General features: G+C 34.2%; 4 protein-coding genes and 1 long non-coding RNA gene across 12 annotated transcripts in view; 3 read left to right on the top strand and 2 right to left on the bottom strand.

Annotated features, from left to right (window-relative positions):
- LOC100646862 (organic cation transporter protein) overlaps positions 1 to 15,848 on the bottom strand; it is a 32,234-nt gene extending 16,386 nt beyond the window's left edge. For 3 of the 4 annotated variants that reach the window (XM_020863826.2, XM_048407279.1, XM_003396296.4), the window contains exon 1: positions 5,316 to 5,552. The gene's annotated coding sequence lies outside the window, so the exon portion shown is untranslated. Of the gene's footprint in view, positions 1 to 5,315; positions 5,553 to 15,766 lie in introns of those variants that run through there. The other variant, XM_048407278.1, reaches the window with a different exon arrangement.
- Positions 5,328 to 6,279, top strand: LOC125385409. Its single transcript, XR_007224637.1, has 2 exons — positions 5,328 to 5,438; positions 5,525 to 6,279. It is a non-coding gene; the product is annotated as an uncharacterized LOC125385409 (long non-coding RNA).
- On the top strand, positions 7,464 to 14,502 carry LOC100651921 (locomotion-related protein Hikaru genki). 3 transcript variants are annotated; one of them, XM_048407283.1, is made up of 12 exons: positions 7,464 to 8,020; positions 8,091 to 8,411; positions 9,092 to 9,174; positions 10,118 to 10,280; positions 10,422 to 10,452; positions 11,420 to 11,658; positions 12,219 to 12,353; positions 12,467 to 12,610; positions 12,681 to 12,893; positions 13,027 to 13,236; positions 13,323 to 13,411; positions 13,558 to 14,502. In XM_048407283.1, exons 2-12 carry the CDS (start codon positions 8,282 to 8,284, stop codon positions 13,672 to 13,674), a joined length of 1,554 nt encoding a protein of 517 aa, XP_048263240.1. In that variant the 5' UTR covers positions 7,464 to 8,020; positions 8,091 to 8,281; the 3' UTR covers positions 13,675 to 14,502. The 3 variants fall into 3 exon arrangements, with proteins under 3 accessions (XP_048263240.1, XP_003396302.1, XP_012165071.1); XM_003396254.4 differs by lacking the exon at positions 10,422 to 10,452 and having other exon boundaries at positions 7,467 to 8,020; positions 11,476 to 11,658; XM_012309681.3 differs by lacking the exon at positions 10,422 to 10,452 and having other exon boundaries at positions 7,469 to 8,020; positions 11,485 to 11,658.
- On the top strand, positions 14,565 to 18,429 carry LOC100645677 (synaptonemal complex protein 1). Its single transcript, XM_020863829.2, has 11 exons — positions 14,565 to 14,786; positions 15,067 to 15,269; positions 15,372 to 15,476; positions 15,594 to 15,758; positions 15,824 to 16,072; positions 16,266 to 16,411; positions 16,544 to 16,690; positions 16,769 to 17,010; positions 17,097 to 17,264; positions 17,363 to 17,518; positions 17,677 to 18,429. Exons 1-10 carry the CDS (start codon positions 14,681 to 14,683, stop codon positions 17,464 to 17,466), a joined length of 1,635 nt encoding a protein of 544 aa, XP_020719488.1. The 5' UTR covers positions 14,565 to 14,680; the 3' UTR covers positions 17,467 to 17,518; positions 17,677 to 18,429.
- Positions 17,573 to 20,342, bottom strand: LOC100644173 (39S ribosomal protein L38, mitochondrial). 3 transcript variants are annotated; one of them, XM_048407288.1, is made up of 7 exons: positions 20,204 to 20,342; positions 19,672 to 19,855; positions 18,920 to 19,063; positions 18,505 to 18,835; positions 18,271 to 18,429; positions 18,045 to 18,181; positions 17,573 to 17,960 (listed from the first exon to the last, which is right to left on the bottom strand). In XM_048407288.1, exons 2-7 carry the CDS (start codon positions 19,808 to 19,810, stop codon positions 17,668 to 17,670), a joined length of 1,203 nt encoding a protein of 400 aa, XP_048263245.1. In that variant the 5' UTR covers positions 19,811 to 19,855; positions 20,204 to 20,342; the 3' UTR covers positions 17,573 to 17,667. The 3 variants fall into 3 exon arrangements, with proteins under 3 accessions (XP_048263245.1, XP_020719489.2, XP_048263246.1); XM_020863830.2 differs by having other exon boundaries at positions 20,154 to 20,307; XM_048407289.1 differs by having other exon boundaries at positions 20,089 to 20,288.
- Between the last annotated feature and the right edge of the window lie 26 nt (positions 20,343 to 20,368).

Below are 20,368 nucleotides of genomic sequence, written 5' to 3'. Positions count from 1 at the left end.
ATTGCAGTTCAAATATCCAAATGCGTATTTTATTACGTATATTCCTTTCTCTAATAATTCAAGTAAAGAATTTCTAACGATGGACATTTTCTTCCTGTTACTCTGTCAATGTGACTGTAATTACTACTGAATTCACTTCGATACCAAGTAGAAGATATACTAAATGTTAAAAATATACACATACGTATGTGGTGGTTTCCGCGGAAGATAGAGGTAACCTTGGAAAGATCGAAACCTTTCAATGTGTTTTTAAGAATACTCCGTTACTCGAGGAAAAACAATTTTGTATCTTTTTCTTCTCTTTTTTAATGTTATTTCGACGTCTTAGTATCACTATCGAGTCACGGTCATTGGCATTATACGTAAAAAAAAAAAAAAACGTGAACTTGCAAGTTACGACGAATTATCTTGTTGGTAATAATAAATTAATAAATCTAAAAAGTAGGTACATAATAAGCTTCGGTCGACTGATACCTTTTATTTTCGGCTTCCATACATTAACCTTCGTTAAGCTTCATTTAAATACCTGATAAGATATGCAATTGAATTTCTCAACATTGAATTCTTCGTACGTTAATAATTCGTTGTTCAATTTTGATTTGTATTTCGAAATTAAAAGAACACTGAGCACCTGTCTTAGAATGCTTTAAATAGTATTTTTCTGTTTCTTTAGATCTCTGACTGACATGTTTAAGGACATTTTTATTTTCATTGACAAAGATTAACAAGATCTCTCAATATAAAGTCTATTATATAAAGCGAATATGTAAGAAAATTCGATACGTGTATAAAATTCTATTGTAAAATTTTGTATACATATACACATGTAGGAGCACTAAAAATAGTAAAATTCGATATCTACATAAAATTCTAATATATTAGATATAAATTTTCTTGAAAATCGTAATATAATTTACAGAAATAAAATTTAGCACCTACGTTCTATATGTTACATTGTATATACATATGTATTTATTTTAAAATTATTAATAATCGATAAAAATAATTGATTAGAATAAAGAAGATTACTTAAACCTTGCTACGTATAAATTAACTGAATTTACAGTAAAATGTAAATTACAATAAATCATAAATTACAAATCGAAAAATACGATCGATCGATTAAACGAGTTCCTTAAGAATTCGAACGATTCAACGAATAAATATTTCATAATAATCGTAATAATCTGTTGTAATTTGTTACATAATAATTAGTCTATACGCAAATGTTTTACATCTTTTGAATATCTCCTAGAACGTTTAGAAATATGTATTTAAGATCTATCGATGTAGATAGCGGTAAAGTGGTAAATGATTTGCGACCGCGATAGCAACACGACGCTTTCTATCCTGCGTGTAGTTGTCCAGAAAATAAAACGATTATTATGTTGGTGTGGGTAATCTTGTAAGAAGGCCGTAAGGTCATAGCCACATATCGAGATTCCAGGATAGTTGTCAAGTAGGGAATATACATATATTTGCAAAAGGGGACTGAACGACGAAATCGAATTACCGGATGAAAGCAAAAAGATGTTAACCGATACATAATGCCTGACACTGCGAGATTGCATCGCATCGCGTCGCTTGCGTGTTAATGCAATTCCGAAAATTAATTTACCACTTTCTTTAACATTTTATTTAATTTCAATAATATTTTTCATGTTTCACATTCGAACTACTTGATCAATTCTATTAATTTCGTATACTAAAATTATCAATTTTATTTATTTCTAATTAGCTATATACATACGTATATATATTGTACTATGAAAAAACTAAAACAATAATCTTTGATGCCTAAATTTAGCTAATGAAGTCGAATTATATTTACAAACAATATTCTCATATTTGTCACAGAATAAGATGTTCTCAAGAAGCATATTGTGTTACAATATTTTTAAAAAGTAGTTTGCCAGATAATAAAGCGAAAATGATAATCATCGAAATACAAAATTCTTCTATCAAAACATCTATCAAAACATGGAGTATTTTTTCTATATTTTATATATCTTATGTTCTATATATCTTACAAAATGTTTTATAAAAATACCGATAATAAAGTGAATCCTCCAAATTCGAGCAAAGACGTGAAAGAAAATTCAGCTCTTAAACTCGAACGAAAAGTCAAAGTTCTAGCAAAGAGACAGAGTCACCGTCATGTAACCGTCACATGGTCGCCTTATCTTTCTGCTTAAGCCCCGGTCAGACGAGCAAAATGCCAGCTGAGAAGAAGAAAGAGAAACAAACAAAGAAACATCCGTCATTTCGACGCTCGTCTGACCCAGGCCTTACCTCTGCTCGTACAGTTCTCTCTCGATTAACAGACTGCAGAGAAATGATTAATTAAACGATATTATAAAATATTTTTACGTATATGTATCATTATAAATAAAAATTTTCGAAAATTCGATTATTAAACTTGTTTCTTTTATTATTTACCAATATGTTTTTTAGAAATAGACATTTCAAATGTTTTATATCAAATACGTGTTGAATGTCTGGAACGGATTAATTCAATTTACGTTATTTCAAATGAATTGAACTGGTGAAAGTTCGAACGACTGAAAATCGACCCGCCTCCTGGATCGAATTGTGAACTTGAACTTGGAGAGTTTACTATATAACATGTACATTGTAAATTGTAAGTTATTCTTTACAACTGAAAAACTATGAGGTTGTTCCAATAGAACAAAATGGATCATACATAATTCAATAAAATAATATAAAACAAAATATGTTGTGCGTCTATTATTTCCTTATAAAACGAAAAAAACCTTTGGGGCAACCTAATACCATCGAAGTTCTATTGTATGAATCGTCTATTCTCAGAATCTATATTGCATCGTCGCTATCAGCACCAGTTCTCGGAACCGGAATGATTATTATTTTAAAAAATAAACTATCTTAACATTAACTGTGTCGAATTACTGCTTCTTGTTACTGATGTACATATTTGTTTCTTTTTTATTCATCTAAAAGGAGGTATGTATTTACGTACGTAAACCTAACCCCAATCTACATACTACAGATGTAATAAATGTTTTTCTTCACAGTATTTCTTCAAAAATTAATTAATATTTTGCGTAATGTGTACTACATTTCAAGTTACAGCAGTAATACTCTTGTATTCGATAAATAATTTTAAGCTTCATTCCCATAGTTGTCAACTAGCTAAGTACATTATTTAACGTTTCACTATTCAAATAATTCGATCTTTCGAACCACTTCGGTCCCAATTGACTCGGATAATTGATCCTTTACTGTGCTAGGTAATAATTAATAATAATTTTTAAAATAATATATTAGTAGATAATCAAGCATAAAATGTAAAATTGTCTAAAATGAAATAAGTGGTACAGCATTCAATTACTTTATGCCATTTTAAGAACTTAATATAATAAATATACTTATAGAAAAATCATAGAGAATAATACGTATATTGTAAAAGAATTACACTATAGATAATTGTAACTGAAAAATTGGGAATATCAATTACTTATTACAAAAAAATGAAACGAAATTCTACATAACCAAACAAATACACACTTCATTTGAATTAGCTTTATCAGTTATCGGTATTTGTAGAAATTCAAGAAAAGTAAAAAAATTGCTCCGGTAAACTTCAGAACTGATATAAAATTGCTTAAACATTGTAGTTTATTAAAAACAAAAAGGATTGAAGAATCACTCATAAAAAATAATTAGTAAAAATTAGTTTTTAAAATAAATTCCTAGTCAATTAAAACTCGCAAAAATATAAAAAATATTTTCGTTGAAATATACCCAGCTTTATCATTCGACAGGAAACGTCAATTTGTGATAGCAAGAGTAAAAACCGGCCATACAAGCTCTCTATGTAACTTTATATCCTTTAATGCAATAGAAAAAATCCGGCAATAATTCAGATGTCACATAAAATAATGTTAATTCTGGTGAGTATATTATTATATGTATTTTCTTTTCTTTTTAATATTATGTAGTTTTTAAAATATAATTGTATAATTTAATTACATTGTTATATAATTCAATATGAATATTTTTATTATATTGCAGCAGGCGGCTCTCCAAACAAATTTAGATTTGATCTATAATCGTGCAAACATCCTACTGTTCTTTAAATATAAAAATATATTTAATCTGTTTCTAAAATTGTTAATTTAAATGATAATGAATCAATATCATTATCGATAAATTTTTCCATTTAAACATGATCTCAAAATAATAATACGTAAATATATCATTTGTATATATGTTTTATGGATTATGCTTTACAGATAATTCCCGAATTGGTAGCTTATTTTAAAAATTTTCTATTTAAATGCTGGTTGGTAGTAATTCTTATATGTAACCACGGAAAAGGTATAAGCTCAGAATAAATAATAAATAAATACACAATTTTATAGATATTTTATAGATAACACTAAGCAGGTAATTCTACAAATAGCACCTTGGTTATCTTTTTACTTGATAAGGTATAATCTCTCAATTTGCATAGCAAGCTTGTTCTCTAAGGACGGCTACGAACGAGTCTCGATCAATTTAGTCGACCCATTTGTAGCCGCCGTAAAAGCGGAAATTGGAAAGTTAGATAACTCATAAAATCCTTTACGATTTCCGAACGTGTCAACAAGCCTGTTCTATGCCAAACAAAAGGGGAGGAAGGAGAAGGGGAGAGAACTTGTAACGGGCTGGACTGAAATATCAGATCAGATACAAATGGTACAAAAGTACCATTTTCTTCTCATCGACTGGAAAAAATCCAACGAATCTGGCATTAAGAGCCTCACTGTCTTAATGATAATCGATCTAGGAGAATATTGGATTTTTAAACGGGTCCTCCCGTTCGAACTGTGATTCCGACCGAGCTAATCCAATAAGCTTAAACGGATTTCGAAGTTGCATCGTGAATATACTACAAAATACTGTATCTCTTTTCATCGAACAAATGTCTGTTCAGTGTCAAAGAAATAGCGCTGAGAAGAATATTAAAAAGTAACCACTAGTGTAGTGTGTAACCACAAGATAGACTTGTTCGTTAAAATATCAGCAAGGGAGAGAGAGAATAAAAGAGACATTGTAACTTAAAACTTCACTAATGAATCAACATGGTGCCGAAACTCATTATGCAACTCTATTTTATATATGCATATAGTTGGTAATGTTTATTATCGTGGATCGTCTGCTTTGTTGCGTTCGTAATTCGCGTCGTCCAATCGTTCTCTGGTTTTGATCGCTTATTCGTTATCTCGTTATTTCGATGTATCGTCAGAGAAGTTACTGAAGTGAAAATTACTGTGAAAATACGTGTTACTTACCGTGGTTTAAGTAAATGGTACAGTTTGAAGAGAAAGATAGCAGAGATCGAAGCACGACAATGATTGACAGCCGAAAGTACAACGTCAGTCTGCCTAACGAATCTAAGTCCTCGAAGCGCTCTGGTGAACGAATCGTGTACTTCTTATTAAAAGATAATGAAGGCATGGCGGTACATGCATACTAAATAAAAATTTCCTTATGGTCTTAGAGATTCAACGTAGTATTCGACAAATTTATGACTGATCCTCCTCGGTTGCTGCGGCTTCAGCGTTTCTATGTGGTTAGCTGATATCTTTATTTGTTCATTTGCTATCGTACCTATTGTTATCGTACGAGAAATGATCAAACAACCGATAGATTTTCCCGCGAGTGGTTGTACATTATAATCGTGTTGAACGTGAGAATAATAGCAATGTTGTGTATGGAAAAATTGCTCAAATGACCATGACAATAAATGATGTAATATCGTGTAGGATTGTGTTGTTATTGACAGTATGCGAGAGTAGTGATTAAAGTAAGTTGCTATTTTTACTACGGTATTTACTGAATAACTAATTGCGGCTATCGACTATTTGCGATTAGCATGCTATCGAGTTAATAGGAAAAACAAAATGTTTGTCTAAAAATATATAATAATTGTAACTATAAGGTTAATGGTTTATTTGAAAGAGAAGAAACGAAGAAGCAGCTTTAAAATGATCCGAAGATATGAAAAAATTCATACGATAAAATTAAATAGTTTTTGTGATAACTGTATTAAAATGATGTTAAAGTAAACTCTATTGTTTTAATTAAAGCTACATATACAGTCGCATCGGAAAATAAGTTAACGATCTTACATTTAAACTTTTTGCTGGAGCGTTAATTTACTTTTTGCGATGACTACATATGATTGTTATATATAAATCGATATGTCCTGGGCTTTTATAGAAATTAAAATTTTTGTAAAAATATACTATATAATACATATAATTTATTGTTATTATAATATACATAATTCATTTTATTAATTTACAGTTGATTTCCAATATTATAAATTTTGTGAATGAAATTGTAATTTTAATTTTTCAGTGCTATTCGTTTGATTCCGTTTGATTACATTAGATTACGTTTGATTACGTGATTAGTGATTACGTGACTTGTTTAAACTCGGTGCATCCGACAAGACAATGTTCAAGTTCCTATAATTGTTCTACATCCGGCTGGTCAGTAAAGATTCGTTCCCTGCTTAATCAGGAGACGATTATTTCAATAATTTCTGCAAAATCTATAAATCTCAGATCCATAAATCTGGTACAATACGACTATCACGTGCTCGCGTCGGTAAGATTGCAATTCGTCTCGATCGTCGACGACAATTCATAATCGCATCGTAAAAAACAGCATTTGTACTTAATTTGTTATTTGTCGAAGTACGAACCCAGCAACGTGATGGCTAAGTACGAGAACAACGTAAAGTTTCTTCATATTTGGTATCTCGATTTAACTGACGAAAACCTGTTAAGGTTCGATCCTTTCGATTTAATAATCAGTACAAATCGCTATAGGTCTTTAATGTTGGACGACCTGCGCAAAGGAGCAGCAAACAAACCTATCTATCGCTCAAGAAATAATGTTAAGGATCCTCTTCGGCCCTGTTGTATCTCAACCCATCCATACTTTCTCTGTCACACTAAGCCATCTATGTCTGACACCATGGTTAGGTTTGAGATTTTCGACTCCCAAGTGTATAATTAAAGGCATATGCTTGAAATTTTCGGCTCTTGAGTACATTTTTAAGCTTTACGTTTGAGATTTTCGTCTCCCAAGTATATTTACAAGAATCACTATCCAAGACACGACCATTCAAGATGTACTTGGTACTAAAAATGCAAAACATGACCCTTCGAAATGCACTTGAGTATCGAATATCCAGATTATGACAATTTAAAATGCACTTTGGTCTCGATAATGTCATATGTGACTCCTTAAAACAGACTTAGGGATGAAAATCCCAGTAAACTTATTTGGGTTGGGAAAATCTGAAACATGACCCTTGAATTTGCCCTTTGAGATCCGAAAATCCCTGTTGCGACCCCTCGACCGGCTTCGTGGATAGTCCACGGGCGGCGCCACTTTACAGATCACAAAAGCGTCCTAAAACCTTGACGACCGCAGAAGCAATCGTATTTCGCTATCGAAAATCCTAGACCCGACCTTTCTGATCGCCGATTAGGTGTCAAAAAAATTTAAACGTAAACCTTCAGAACGCACTTTAGATTCGGAAATCCCAGATTCGGTAATTCTTCGAAATGCGTTTGGGAGGTGGACTTGGGAAGCATAACTCTTGAAAACACATGTAGAGGCTGAGAATTCCAAGCGTAAACCGAAAAACGAAAGTGGAATACGAAAGGAAGAGGAATATTACAAAATGTGTAAAATCGTTTAAAGATGAAACAAAAATTTTGAGAAGATTTCCGTGTACACATGTGTTGAATATAGAAGTATGATGTAACATGTGTCAGTTACACGCCTGCGCTTTCGCAAGTAAGCTACACTGGCAAAGCTGCCTTCTAACGTCTCACCCCGTAATTCCGCGAGTGGTGGTACGCATCGTTTACGAGCATAGCGATGAAGGTAGTGGTGACGTTGGTTCTACCGCTAATCATTCCTCGCGGGCTATATACGTGTTTTTTCGGTCAGTTGGTCAATCTTCGAAACGCAGGTGCGTTCGTATTTCTGTCACGCGTAAACCATTTCTTCTCCCTCGGTTTATTTCTTTTTTCATTTTTCAGTGACGTTGAATCTTTGCCATCCATATACGTGCGATTTACTATGCTTGTGAAACAGAATGCCAAAGAACAAAACAAACGATTTTCCGAGTTACGAAAATTCCAGCCACTCTCGATGCGAAATTATCATCGAAATCAAGTTCCAGTGTAGTGACTCGAATAACATTTCGTTTTGATATGCAAAAACCAACAGTATGTCCATCGAGAAAGAAAGAACAAGGAAATTCTTTGAAAGCGCGCATGGTATGAAACTGAGTGCAGGATTCTATGTTTTGTTACTTGGGCTTGTAACAACGGTTACTTTTTGCACGGCGAAACAAATAGGTGAGTGTATGCTGCGATAAATTCTACGAGGGAAATACCACTTGAGAGTAATTGAAAGCATGGAATCATTTCGCGCATTATCTGCCTTTGACAAAATGCAAATAGATGAACTTGCCGGCAAGATAGAATCACATATTAATGTTATCTTTACGTCGCGAAACTATCAAAAATCTGTAAAACCGTAATGCATTGTCGGTAAGATGGATGTTTTCAAATACGAGTAGATCCCATGTGTGATGGTGGAATAATAATTTCATTGTAATGACCATGAAGACCGTTCGAAAAGACAAATTAACGTGACGTAGATCCGACGAAAAATGTTATTCAACCGAATGCTTTTCTACGAACGAAATTGTCGGATCGATAAAGTTGTCTGGGTACTTTCGAAAGCGGTTACCTCTATTATTGAACGTCCAGTGAAACCACGCTGAGCATGCGTCATACAGCAAATACTACTTGTAAATACACCCGATGAACACGTGCTTTGTGTTTCTGATCGATGAAAATTGTTTCAAAAATCTGTTTTATCGGCTTCTATCATGTATGCTGTCACAAAAGAAAAAACCTAACCTTAAGATATCAGTAATTAAGAATGTATTATTTTCATGATTATTGTCATCTATTGTTAGTCATTTTAATCCATATTGTTTGTTACATTGTTAATTATAATCTCTTTGCAGATTCCGACGGATTTCATAGAGGTTGTAAACTTGAAGGATTACATCCATTTTTAATCGTGACCTACAAGAATATTACAATATCTGTAAGTTGTTGCCTGTGGCATTAGCCTTTTGAACGTGTTTCTGATTCGTTACGAGAATAGAGGAGAGTAACATCGATATATTTCCTTCGACAATTATAGTATTTTATTCTTTACTTTATTTAGCTTGATCTGATTAGCTATAGTTCGCGTTCTTCCCGAGAATAATGAAAATAAATGGTGAAACTGTAGAAAAGCTACATCTTCTCCGATTTTAATGATTTTTGGATATGTTGTAGAAATTAACATTCTGAAAAACTTTTTCCTGTATATGTAGCTGTTGATCGATCATAGTTTCCAAGATATTTGCAAGAGACCATCGATACCACTACAGTGAATTCTGCCCATAACTGTGCGTTCGTAAGGGCATACACGTTTAAAGCCCCGTGCACAATTGTACATGCTAGACTATAAGAAATGTTTGTTATAACTCAATTAAAAATGAATATCATTAATATATTAGAATTTATGTTTGGTATTTGGGTTTGTGTCAGCTTTTCAATCTGACAACACTTGTGTAAAATAATAACAAATTAATTATAAAAATGATAGGGGTACGAATAATTAATATTATTTTAGAAAATGAAATATTTATTATTGTATAACACAAGCGTTGCCAGCTGCTTCACTAGATGATATTCATTTTTCATTCAAATATAACAGACATTTTTACAGTCTCGCATATTCAATTGCGCATTGGCCTTACCACAAGCTCGTCTCACCCTCGTTTGCATATATAAACAGAAGATAATTTTTTACAAACATGTCGGAAATCATGGCCGTCAACTTATGTAACGATAGATGCATGTACAGGAAATTGGTGTTTAAAATATTAAGCTTTACAACATATTCAAAAATTATCGAAATCAGAGAGGACATAATTTTTCTACAGTTTCATCAAATAAGTTGTTAGAATAAACACGATCATGTGCACTATTGTTACTAGGTAGACAAGATCACTGTACCACACGGGGAACGGGTGACGGTAAGATGCAGGGAACTTGGCAAATACAAGCTCGTCGGTGATCCTCTGTTGCATTGTCGTAATGCAAGTTGGAGCGGGAAACTACCCTCTTGTACTCCAACGACAGCGATTTCAAATTATACCGGTTAGTAAATGAATATTTCTCCTATTTCTAATTTCTTGTAATCCCTTTTACCTGTATAATTCGTTACTTATTCGTAATTTCTTACAAAAATTACAAGATAAGGTAATTGATTAGTTAAAATATATCGGCTCGTATACGTAGGTGTGACAATCATTGGAAATATCTACGTCTGGTATGTATTATTCTATGTATCTTAATTGGACGTTGCACAGCGACGATCGTACAGAACCGATTAGCACGACACCAAACGAACATAGCATGTTTTATGGTCGCGTCCAAAGTGACAACATGTGCGATGCGACAATGTCGTATTCGTCACTCCAGTTGATTGAAATTTGATCCTTCTTCGCATGATCCGCCAACGAGGTCTAAACTACATGCTTTAGAAAATCTTTAAGTAGAAATCATACTTTATTGATTTTTGAAGTACAAAAAGAGCCTAGTACAAAGTAGCTAGAAAAGCTATTTGCAAAAATATATCCTTACTTTTCAATGAAGCGTTTTTATATCACTTTCTAAATTTCATTTTCATATAAAATGTGTATAAACATATAAAAATAGTATACTTACAATAGTACACAATACAATAGTATACAATATACTTTAATGCAATACTCAAAGTTAATATGCACTTTCTACTACACGTTGTAAAATTTTCTATGTAGAAGTATTATATATGGATGGTGTAGCATTGCCAATTTTTAATAACGATATCCTGTTTGGTCTAGTTTTAATTAGGAAAATCTCACTATTGTATTAATGAAATGTGTATTAACATTAAAAAATTTTCAAATTGCGTTCCGTTGTCTGAGTCGATCATCTTCTGATTCATACGAAGGGGAAACGATCCTACTTTGCTGTGGCTCTGTTGTGCGATCCTCTTGTGGCTTATGAATCTTCCCTCTGCTACGTTGGCTTTTCCTTCATCGCACTGTCCTACGACTGATTATTCTCTTCAACCTCCACCGCTGTCCTATCCGTTTCTATTTCGTTATACGATTAACATACATATTTATGAACACTGTCCTATTGTCGCACTTGTGGCTATGGGACGTCCAATTAGGACACAGCCTTATAAAGTTGAAAGCCCTAGCTATCCGGAATTCTCTTCCCATTTCGTCAATTTTCTTACCCGTCAGGAAACGAAACGAAATCCTGTTCCATTTAATATTTCTCCTCTCGTTGATTGTTCGAGGAGAAACAGAGGATGTACCGCCAACGATCGTGTTTGGATTACCGGCCGGTTCAGCTGCCGTCGAGCCATCCGGTGCTCTCGCCGTTTATCCTGGAAGCATTCTTCACCTGGAATGCCTATTCGCAAGAAAACTTGGTAATCCCGAATGGACTTGGACCTCGACATTTCGTCAATACTTGACCGGTAAGCCTTCTGACGATCGTCGACGTTTTATTGCGAATTGCGCATTGTGATACAGAGCGTGTATAAATAAACTGTCTCCTACAATTGTAAGATAATTTTCTTCAGTTGTATGTTGAGACGCTTTTAATTAAGATATGCTTACAGCTAGATTGATTATATATACATATATGCAATGCATAACGAGGTCAACCATTGTTTACCAAATTTAATTCAGAAAAATTAACATAATATTACGCGCATCGGTCTATGTATAGGTTCCCAATCGATTCTTGTAATAGTTTATACGATTACATCGGTCATATTTATACGATGATATTTCCACGCTTGTCGCATACGTGTAGCAAAAAGCTAGATAAAAGTTTCGTTTTATGTTGAAATGTTTGGCTTTGCCGATCGAGAAAAAAGGCAAGATTCATAAGGGAAACGATATCGTGATTAACGTTTTAGTTCTTCCTTCGAGTATGAGGGATTGGACGAGCACGTTAAGGATCATTAGGATCGACAACTAACAATCGCATAATACAGTTCTAGTCATTGTAACAATCTTTTCGACAATTCAGGATGGGCGATCGCTGCTCGTGAAAGAGACTGGAAGTATCGATTATCGATATATTATGCGAAAACGCAAGATTCAGGAGTTTACACGTGCTCTACACCTCGTGGATTATCCAACTCCATACGTGTCCACGTTGTGGGTAAGTTCAATTATCCTTTTCTTTGTTTTCCCTTCTCCTTTTACAAATTTCTATTTTTCAGTGTGAGCAAACGTTTAGACGCATACGAAATAAATGCATTCTCATATTTCCAGATGTTCAGTGTCCTGTTCTGAACCTACCCAAACCACCGTTAATCGGTAAGATCGAAGGTGCGCGTATGGGTCACGGAGCAACGTTCGAATGTCCAATTGGATTTAAACTAGAAGGCGCAGCTGGTATAACGTGTCAATACAACGGTAAGGGATTATACATGTGTACGTAATATCGTGGACGGAATAAAAGATGAAAGGAATAATACTTTTCCAGGTAAATGGTCAGCCGAAATTCCGCGATGCGAAACAATCGTATGCCCACCTATAGATAAATTCGACGATACAAGGTTGCAACTTCTCGAATACAACAATACATTTGGTCGTAGAGCGGTATTTGCCTGCATGTGGGGTCATAGATTATTAGGATCGCAGAGCATAGAGTGCCAAGGTGACGGTTCGTGGAGCGGAAGTACGCCTAGTTGCGAGGGTAGGCTTCGTAAATTCTTTTCCTGTTATTTACTCGCGTAAAAAAGTGCAGTATATATATATACTGTATATATATATATATATATATCGTACATCGATAACGCAGAAAACGCGTAATGTGATCAATTTTGCAGAAATCATCTGTCCGACTCCGTCGATACCAAAGAGTGGCCGTATCATCGAACAAACGAATCGCCATAATTCAGGAAGAAAACAACACCAAACGCGTATGTACAAAGTTGGTGCACTTGTCAGGTTTGCTTGCGTGCCTGGTCATCAATTGTTAGGCGAGGCCTCTGTAATATGTACAGAGAACGGAACATGGTCTCATCCGCCACCAGTCTGTAAGTTTCCATACCATGGACATAGTATTTAATCGGACGGATGCATCTATTTCGTTCTGTTACTAATAACACTTCCGTATCATTAGGTAAAGTGAGATGTCCTTACCCAGGCGATCCGCCCCACGGACGAATCGCACCTCTTAAATTTTGGTACAAACCAGGTGATAATATACAGGTAACAGGTTAATCTATCGTTTTTTTAATTTCGTTTTCTAATTTTCTCCTGTTTATCTATAGATCTATCTGTATACACATATGTATATGAATTAAATTGAATATTTCATTTTTCTTTTCTTATTCATCATGTTGATTGCTTAACAGGTAACTTGTTCACCGGGATACGTTACACCATTGGAACCTGTAAGGAAGCCAACTTGTCGAGAAAATGGAATATGGAGTGCCCCCCCACCACCTTGTAGGTCATATAAAGATGTTTAAAGAGAAAATGAATTCTTTAAAAATCTCATCAATGATAACCAGTGTCGTACCAATGTGTTGTAAGGCGCGAACAAACACGCAACTGCATGTCACCATATCGCCCAATTGCCAATCGCGTACCCCTTGATTAATAAATTATGCGGCAATTTAAACGATTCCATTGAAAACATATACGATCTAGAGCACAAAATAGACCGTGTTTGATCGTAGAATAAATGATACATATCAACGAAGCTACACGATCGAATTTGTATGCATTCGAAACGATTAATTGCCTAACCAGTCGTTTTCTTGCAATCTCATATCGTGAGCGTTGACATTATATCGCTGTTCGAGATACGTATGTATAATACTTCGTGCATAGCAATTTCGACAACGATACATAAACTTACCGTTAGACTCCAGCTCAACGTGGTTAGCTACGTTGTACGTGAATGCTTAAATGCAGATCCGTAATAATATCAGACATTTTTTTACTAACAAAATATTATTATAATATATTCCGAGAAACTAAGGAAACAAGAGGAACAACGATATTTAAAAACAAGAATGACAAAGAGAGAATTTAGAATAGGAAATAGAATGAAGAGACGACAAAGATGATAAAGAAGGAAAAGAGAGAAGAGTAGAAGAATGGAGGGAAAAGGAAAGAGAGAGAGAGAGAGAAAAAGAGAGAGAATGTATGTGATAATACGTGTGCAATAAATGAATGCGATATAGATTACATGATGCCTAATTCTAACCCTTAGAAGATTATAGAATCTCTCATTTTCCCCTTGTATGTGATACGTCTTTGTATGTAAAATAAAATTACGTTATTCTCTAAGATTTCAGGCTCTTATTTTTTATCTTTTGCAGTTACTCTAACTATTAAACTTTAGTCAGCCATTCCTTGGTTTTTCAACACAGCCATTAAACTGTCGCGAATCGTAGCGAACCGCAACGATAATGTTTGTGATACCAACGAATCAGTGGCGATCATTCTACCAACGGTCTACTGACTGAAATGTTATTTCAGAAACGAATTCCACTGACATTTCGTAGAATCAAAGATGTAAGATGGTCGACTAAAGATAAATTGGAACAATATCGTGGGATCCTTAAATTACATGGTAAGGGAATCTCGTGGTAGTCACTTGCGTCATAGTTGATTTTACAACGAAATAAAAATATCTTATAAGAAGGTATACTACACGAGATGCGCGCGGATATCTTCGACTGAACGTCAAATCAAATTTAATGTTTTCCAATTCCATCATCGATGTTTTGCTTTTCTCTTTCCACCTACTTCGGGGCAACATCTGTGCAACTCACCGACTTTTCACAATTAACCGTTTATGTTTTTACGTTATAAGACTGTTGACCGTTAATTAAAACTCTCACAAAATCTAGCACGTGAAAAGAAGATAAGGCTGCAAGATGCTACAAAATTGAAGAAAAAGATATCATGGCAATTAAGTACGTACAAACGAGATGTAAACAATTATCGTCAAATTGTTAACGAGATAACGAAAGGAATTCCAAAAGGTCATGTGCGTGGTTTATTGCGAAGTCGTAAAAATTTACGATTAAAATGCCAAGGCCGAGAAATAGAAGTAAATCTTTTTTCCTCTTATTTTATTATTCGATTATTATTATTTATACGGTCCAAACGGCTCAAACATTTCACGATAGGCTTTTTCGTTGCTCCCGCATAGCACATTTGTGAATCTATTTACGAGGAAAATCATAGGAAACGCTGTCAATTAGATAAGCTTCGTTACGAGAAGAAACGAAAGATGAAACGATGTTTCGAACTACAAGTATGTTTCGTCCAACGACCTAAATACATATTGTATGTACCTAAGAAAGAATAAACTATACTATATACATGGAAATATGTATATAACACGACATGCATATATACGTATATGACACAGGTAGAACACGCAGAGCTGTGCAATATTTACGAAGAAAAAAAAGACGTGCCATGGACTCGAGCGCAACAGAGATTGGTGTCGCGATATCAAAAATTCGTTGCGAGACAAAATGCAGCAAAGGCGATAAATTTAACGTATGCTTACATACTTGAAATCTTAAAAAAGGTACTTACTTAGTTAACACCAAGCGATTATCCTCCCATTAGCTAATTGAAAATTCGTATTCGTAGGATGCGGTATATCACGAAATTTTGTTGGATAGCTTGAAACAAGATCGTATAAGTCAATGTAAAGTGATACTTCGAACAACGATAATGGGTCAACTTGCAACCGAAGAAACGAATGACATCGAATCAAAGTATAAACGTGTAGCACGAAACGTTTGGAATAACATGAAGGAGAAAGAACGTATGCTAGAGATCGTACGTGAACAAGTAGAGGACTTGTGGTCATACGCGCAGTCCCTCATACGAACCGAAGTAAGTGTATAAAGTCAATAAGTTGCGATAAGAGTAATTTGGTAAAGAGCAAAGCCGTGCTGCTGCTGTTGATAAAAGTAAACAAAAAAAAAATGACAGAAAGTTATTTCAACTAATGTAATACGAGTAAGTACGTGGCTACGTATGGACTACTTTGAAGTTTAAACTTTAAACGTCGTTGCGTGTGTAACAGAGCGAGGAGATATTAACTACAGAAATTATACGCTCTGGAACCACATCGAATAAAGCGTTAGAAAAGCAAATAAGCTATTTGGAAGGAATATTCGATAAAATCAAGGATTCATTGTTGATCCATTCTTATCGAGAATTGCTTTCAAGGTTGGTACATGGTTAATAAAGGTTAACAAAGTTTAATGAGAAATTAAAAAAATGTTAGCGCGATACTAACGTAGTTTCTCATTATAAACTGTACTTTTCTTTCGAAACGTTTATTTCGCAAACCATCATCAGGTTGGAAGAACAAATGAAACAACGAACACGACTGTTGGAACAATTCGATCGGAACGTGAAGGAGCGTGATTCGTTGTTAAGTAAGAAAAATGAGGCATTGTCCACTCTGTCTAATTTCGAGCACGCCCTTGTAGCCACTATTGAGGAGTAGGTGATGTTTTGTCATGCGAGAGTTTTCTTAGTATCCACACTGCTACTGGTGTATGTAGATGAATTTTCTTGTAGATATAACGCGGACAAAAATATCTTGCTGGAACAGATCGCAATGCAAAAAAAGCGTGAACTTGAACGAAAAAATTCAAAAAAGGAACGCGGTGAATTACTGATGGACATAAGAGCGGCTTTGCAGAATATGGTAGCGATGTTGATTTGTGTTAAAAGAGGTAATAAAGTAGCAGCGAGAAAGCCAACGGAAGAATTTGATAAACGATTTGACATACCAATGATGGAAAAAATGGAGACAGAAGGTGATGAAAAAAAGACCGATAAAAGTTGCGAGTAAATTTTTTGGGACGTCTACATATTCTTCTTATCGTCTCGTATCTTTATCTAGGTTTAACATTATTGTCCACTGTTAGTCGAAAAGTAGGGGCACTATTTGGAATGAGCAATTTCGAACTGGACAAAGACAGAGAAGAAAGAGCGAAAGACTTGTACCAAACTTACGTTTCCAATTATCGTTCAAAGATCAAATTCAAAGATGCGGAAGTGGAACCAACGGGTGATAATAATAGCAATCGTCCGACGCTACAGGATACAACAAATACTTGAACTATCCCATTCGATTCCATAATATAATATGCTCATAATGTTTCTTAGGTCTCATCGTCGAGCATCAAGCAATTGATTCATCGGTGCCAACGCGGGCAGAGATTAAATTAAGAAGTAAACAAGCTGTGGAAGCTTATTTAAGACTGGAGTGATGCCATTCTTCTCATTCCATTCCGATATAAAAGTTACAACATCGGTCAATGTGTACGTTCGAATAGAACGCATGGAGTTTCGATGTTCTCTTTACATTTATTTACATTTCTTTTGTATACGTTCTTCCTTTATTTATTTATACACAAATTCTTTATCTTACAACTGACTTTAGCTATCAAATCTCTTCTTTATAAAATATTTTATTTCAGAAGATTAACTCGGTCCCATCCCAAGCGTTCCTTTTTTATTTGTACTCTCAACCAAGAGGGTATTCTTTTATCAATACTGCATGCGTTTGGATACTTGTAAGGTGCCTTTGGCTCTTTGAAAGGATCAACGGTTTTTAGTTTTCTTAACAAAAATTCTTTCATTACGTCTTTGGAGTCCCTGTACTTGTCTAAATAAAGATTAAATGGTTGTCTCAATGGAAACCACGTTTGCGGTGCAATGTATGGTTTTGGAAAGTCATACTGAAATATCGGTTCTTTTGCACCTATAAGTAAAAATTAAGTAAGTATGTATATATAGACATATAATACATTAGTGCGTTAGAAATACTGAATCCGACTACACGCACCTAATGCAGAATGATAAAACTCTCTCACTGTAGGATCCCAATCACTTTGAAAAAATGCTAGACCAGCTGGAGTAAGATAATCTTGATATTTTCGATAAAACTCCAATGTATTCCAATTACGTTCTTTTAACTGTAAGCTTAAACGTAAATACGCGATCTAAATGAAACGTAACGATATGGTATTATCGCACACTATACGATCTACTTTTAACACTTTCTTACTTACCAAGGTTGAAGTCTATTGTATTCTGCATAATCTAAACGTTGACTTTGTTTGTACAGGATAAATATATAACGATAATATCCTACTCCCCTAACTGGGATTGGTCTCATATAATCCATTATTTGCTCACCCTCTTCTACTCTGTTCCCTGGAATATTTCCTCTAAATAGAAAGAAGAATGATTGTAAGTTAATTCTATGGACCGAACTGTTTAGATAACAGTTGTTGTCAACTTACAAAAACCAATGACAATATTCGTTATTTGAGTTCTCCAAATTACCATCTGGTGTACACATCAACAATGTCCATAAAGTATCATTTTGGGCTTTGTATCCAACATTTGGTAACGCACGTGCCTCTGCAGGTTTTATTACATTTCCTGTATAAACTCTGACTAAAGTATCATTATCGTCTATGTTGTAACTGATGTCAAGCTGTACAACAGGAAAGAAAAAAGCATTTCCGAATAAATCCTGAAAAATATTATAATGATCTGCGATTTTTCGAATATCATCCGGGCTGGTTGTTTCTAACCAAACATTTCTTGCTTCTTCCAAATTTAGTGGCACTGTAAAACACATATAGGATATCATGGTATGATGAATACCACATGTACACATATGACTGTCTCAATCAGAAATTCAGCACTTACATTGTCCGCTCCTTATTTCTTTCTCAAAGTTCATGTTAGCTCGTTTCATTCTTCGTTCAGCCATCCAAGCCTGTTTTTTTTCTAATGAGGGTTTTGAAACAAGAAAACCTATGTTTACTTTAGTTGGAGTTGGTCCTTTCAGCACTATAAAAAAGAAAAAAGGTATCAAAGGTAATTATATCAAAAGAGGTTTACCTCACTGGCTTGAATGTTTTCCAAATATGTTGTTATATGACTCATAATTCTGAGCAAATTCACTTATACATATAACCACTGTAATGCTCAGTTTTAGTTTCCTAGATATCCATAAAAATAGTCTTGCTACTTCCTATCTTGGCATGGATTACATTTAAATTAACATTCTGTACAGACATAATATTATATGTATGTATATTCCTTGTTCTTGCATAGTTAAGCTAACAATAAGTTCAGTTCCTTTTTTATCTCGCTACATTTACAAATTACAACGTTTACAAACATGAGACATATGAAAGTATGATTATGTCTGTACACAAAACTAACCAAAACCTATCCCATGCTAAGATAAAAAATAGGAAATGTATTTTCGTGAATATCGCAAAAATTAAAGCCGAGCGGCAATTATATGTATAGGAAAAAGTTGTTCGAAATATTGACCATAGAAACATATTTGAAAATCATTAAAATCGATGAGGTCGACCCTTCTATATATAATTGCCGAAAAAAGAATCTTATTGAAAAAAATCAATACAAAAATAATATGTTCCACTTACATTGGAGCCGTTGCTCCAAATTAAGAGCGATAGTTGGTGGTTTTCCTCGAATATGATGTCCATGTCGAACTTGTTCGACACGAATTTTTAAACGTAAAGATATATCTTTAATAAAACTTCGTAAAACAGGATTCGCCATAGCTTGTAGGATTTTAAATACACAACATACACATCGATTATTTTCCTATAACGAAACAAGATTGAACAAACTTTAAATCAATGGAAATAAATTGTTTCGATAAGGTTAAAATTTGAAAACGTTTATTAGAAATGTCATTAAAATAGAACATGATTTTCTGACTATTTGTTAATATGCCGCGTTTTTATACTCGTAGAAATTTGAAAAATGTCAAGTATTTGAGATAAAATGACGAAAAACTGACAATAAGTAGAATAATTTCAAATGTTAATACGAACAGTTCATCGGAGTTTCACTGTTTATTCGAGGATGTAAAAATTAAATGGATTGAAACGTTACGTACGATATATGTGTAAGATACTTATTCATATAAATAAATAAATTTGGTTTCACCGATTGATCGCAATAAATGAGCCAACAATATCATCGGGAGGTTAGGATCGGAACTCGTGCGTATTGTGTATATATTATTTATACTTGTATAAGTGATATCAGATGATATCTATGATTTTAACGGGAACTTACAATGCGGAAAATCCAAAGGGTACGTGCTGCCCT

The sequence above is a fragment of the Bombus terrestris genome, chromosome 7, assembly GCF_910591885.1.
Source record: "Bombus terrestris chromosome 7, iyBomTerr1.2, whole genome shotgun sequence".
NCBI classification, from domain to species: Eukaryota; Metazoa; Arthropoda; class Insecta; order Hymenoptera; family Apidae; genus Bombus; species Bombus terrestris.
This window is presented reverse-complemented; position numbering and strand designations above follow the sequence as displayed.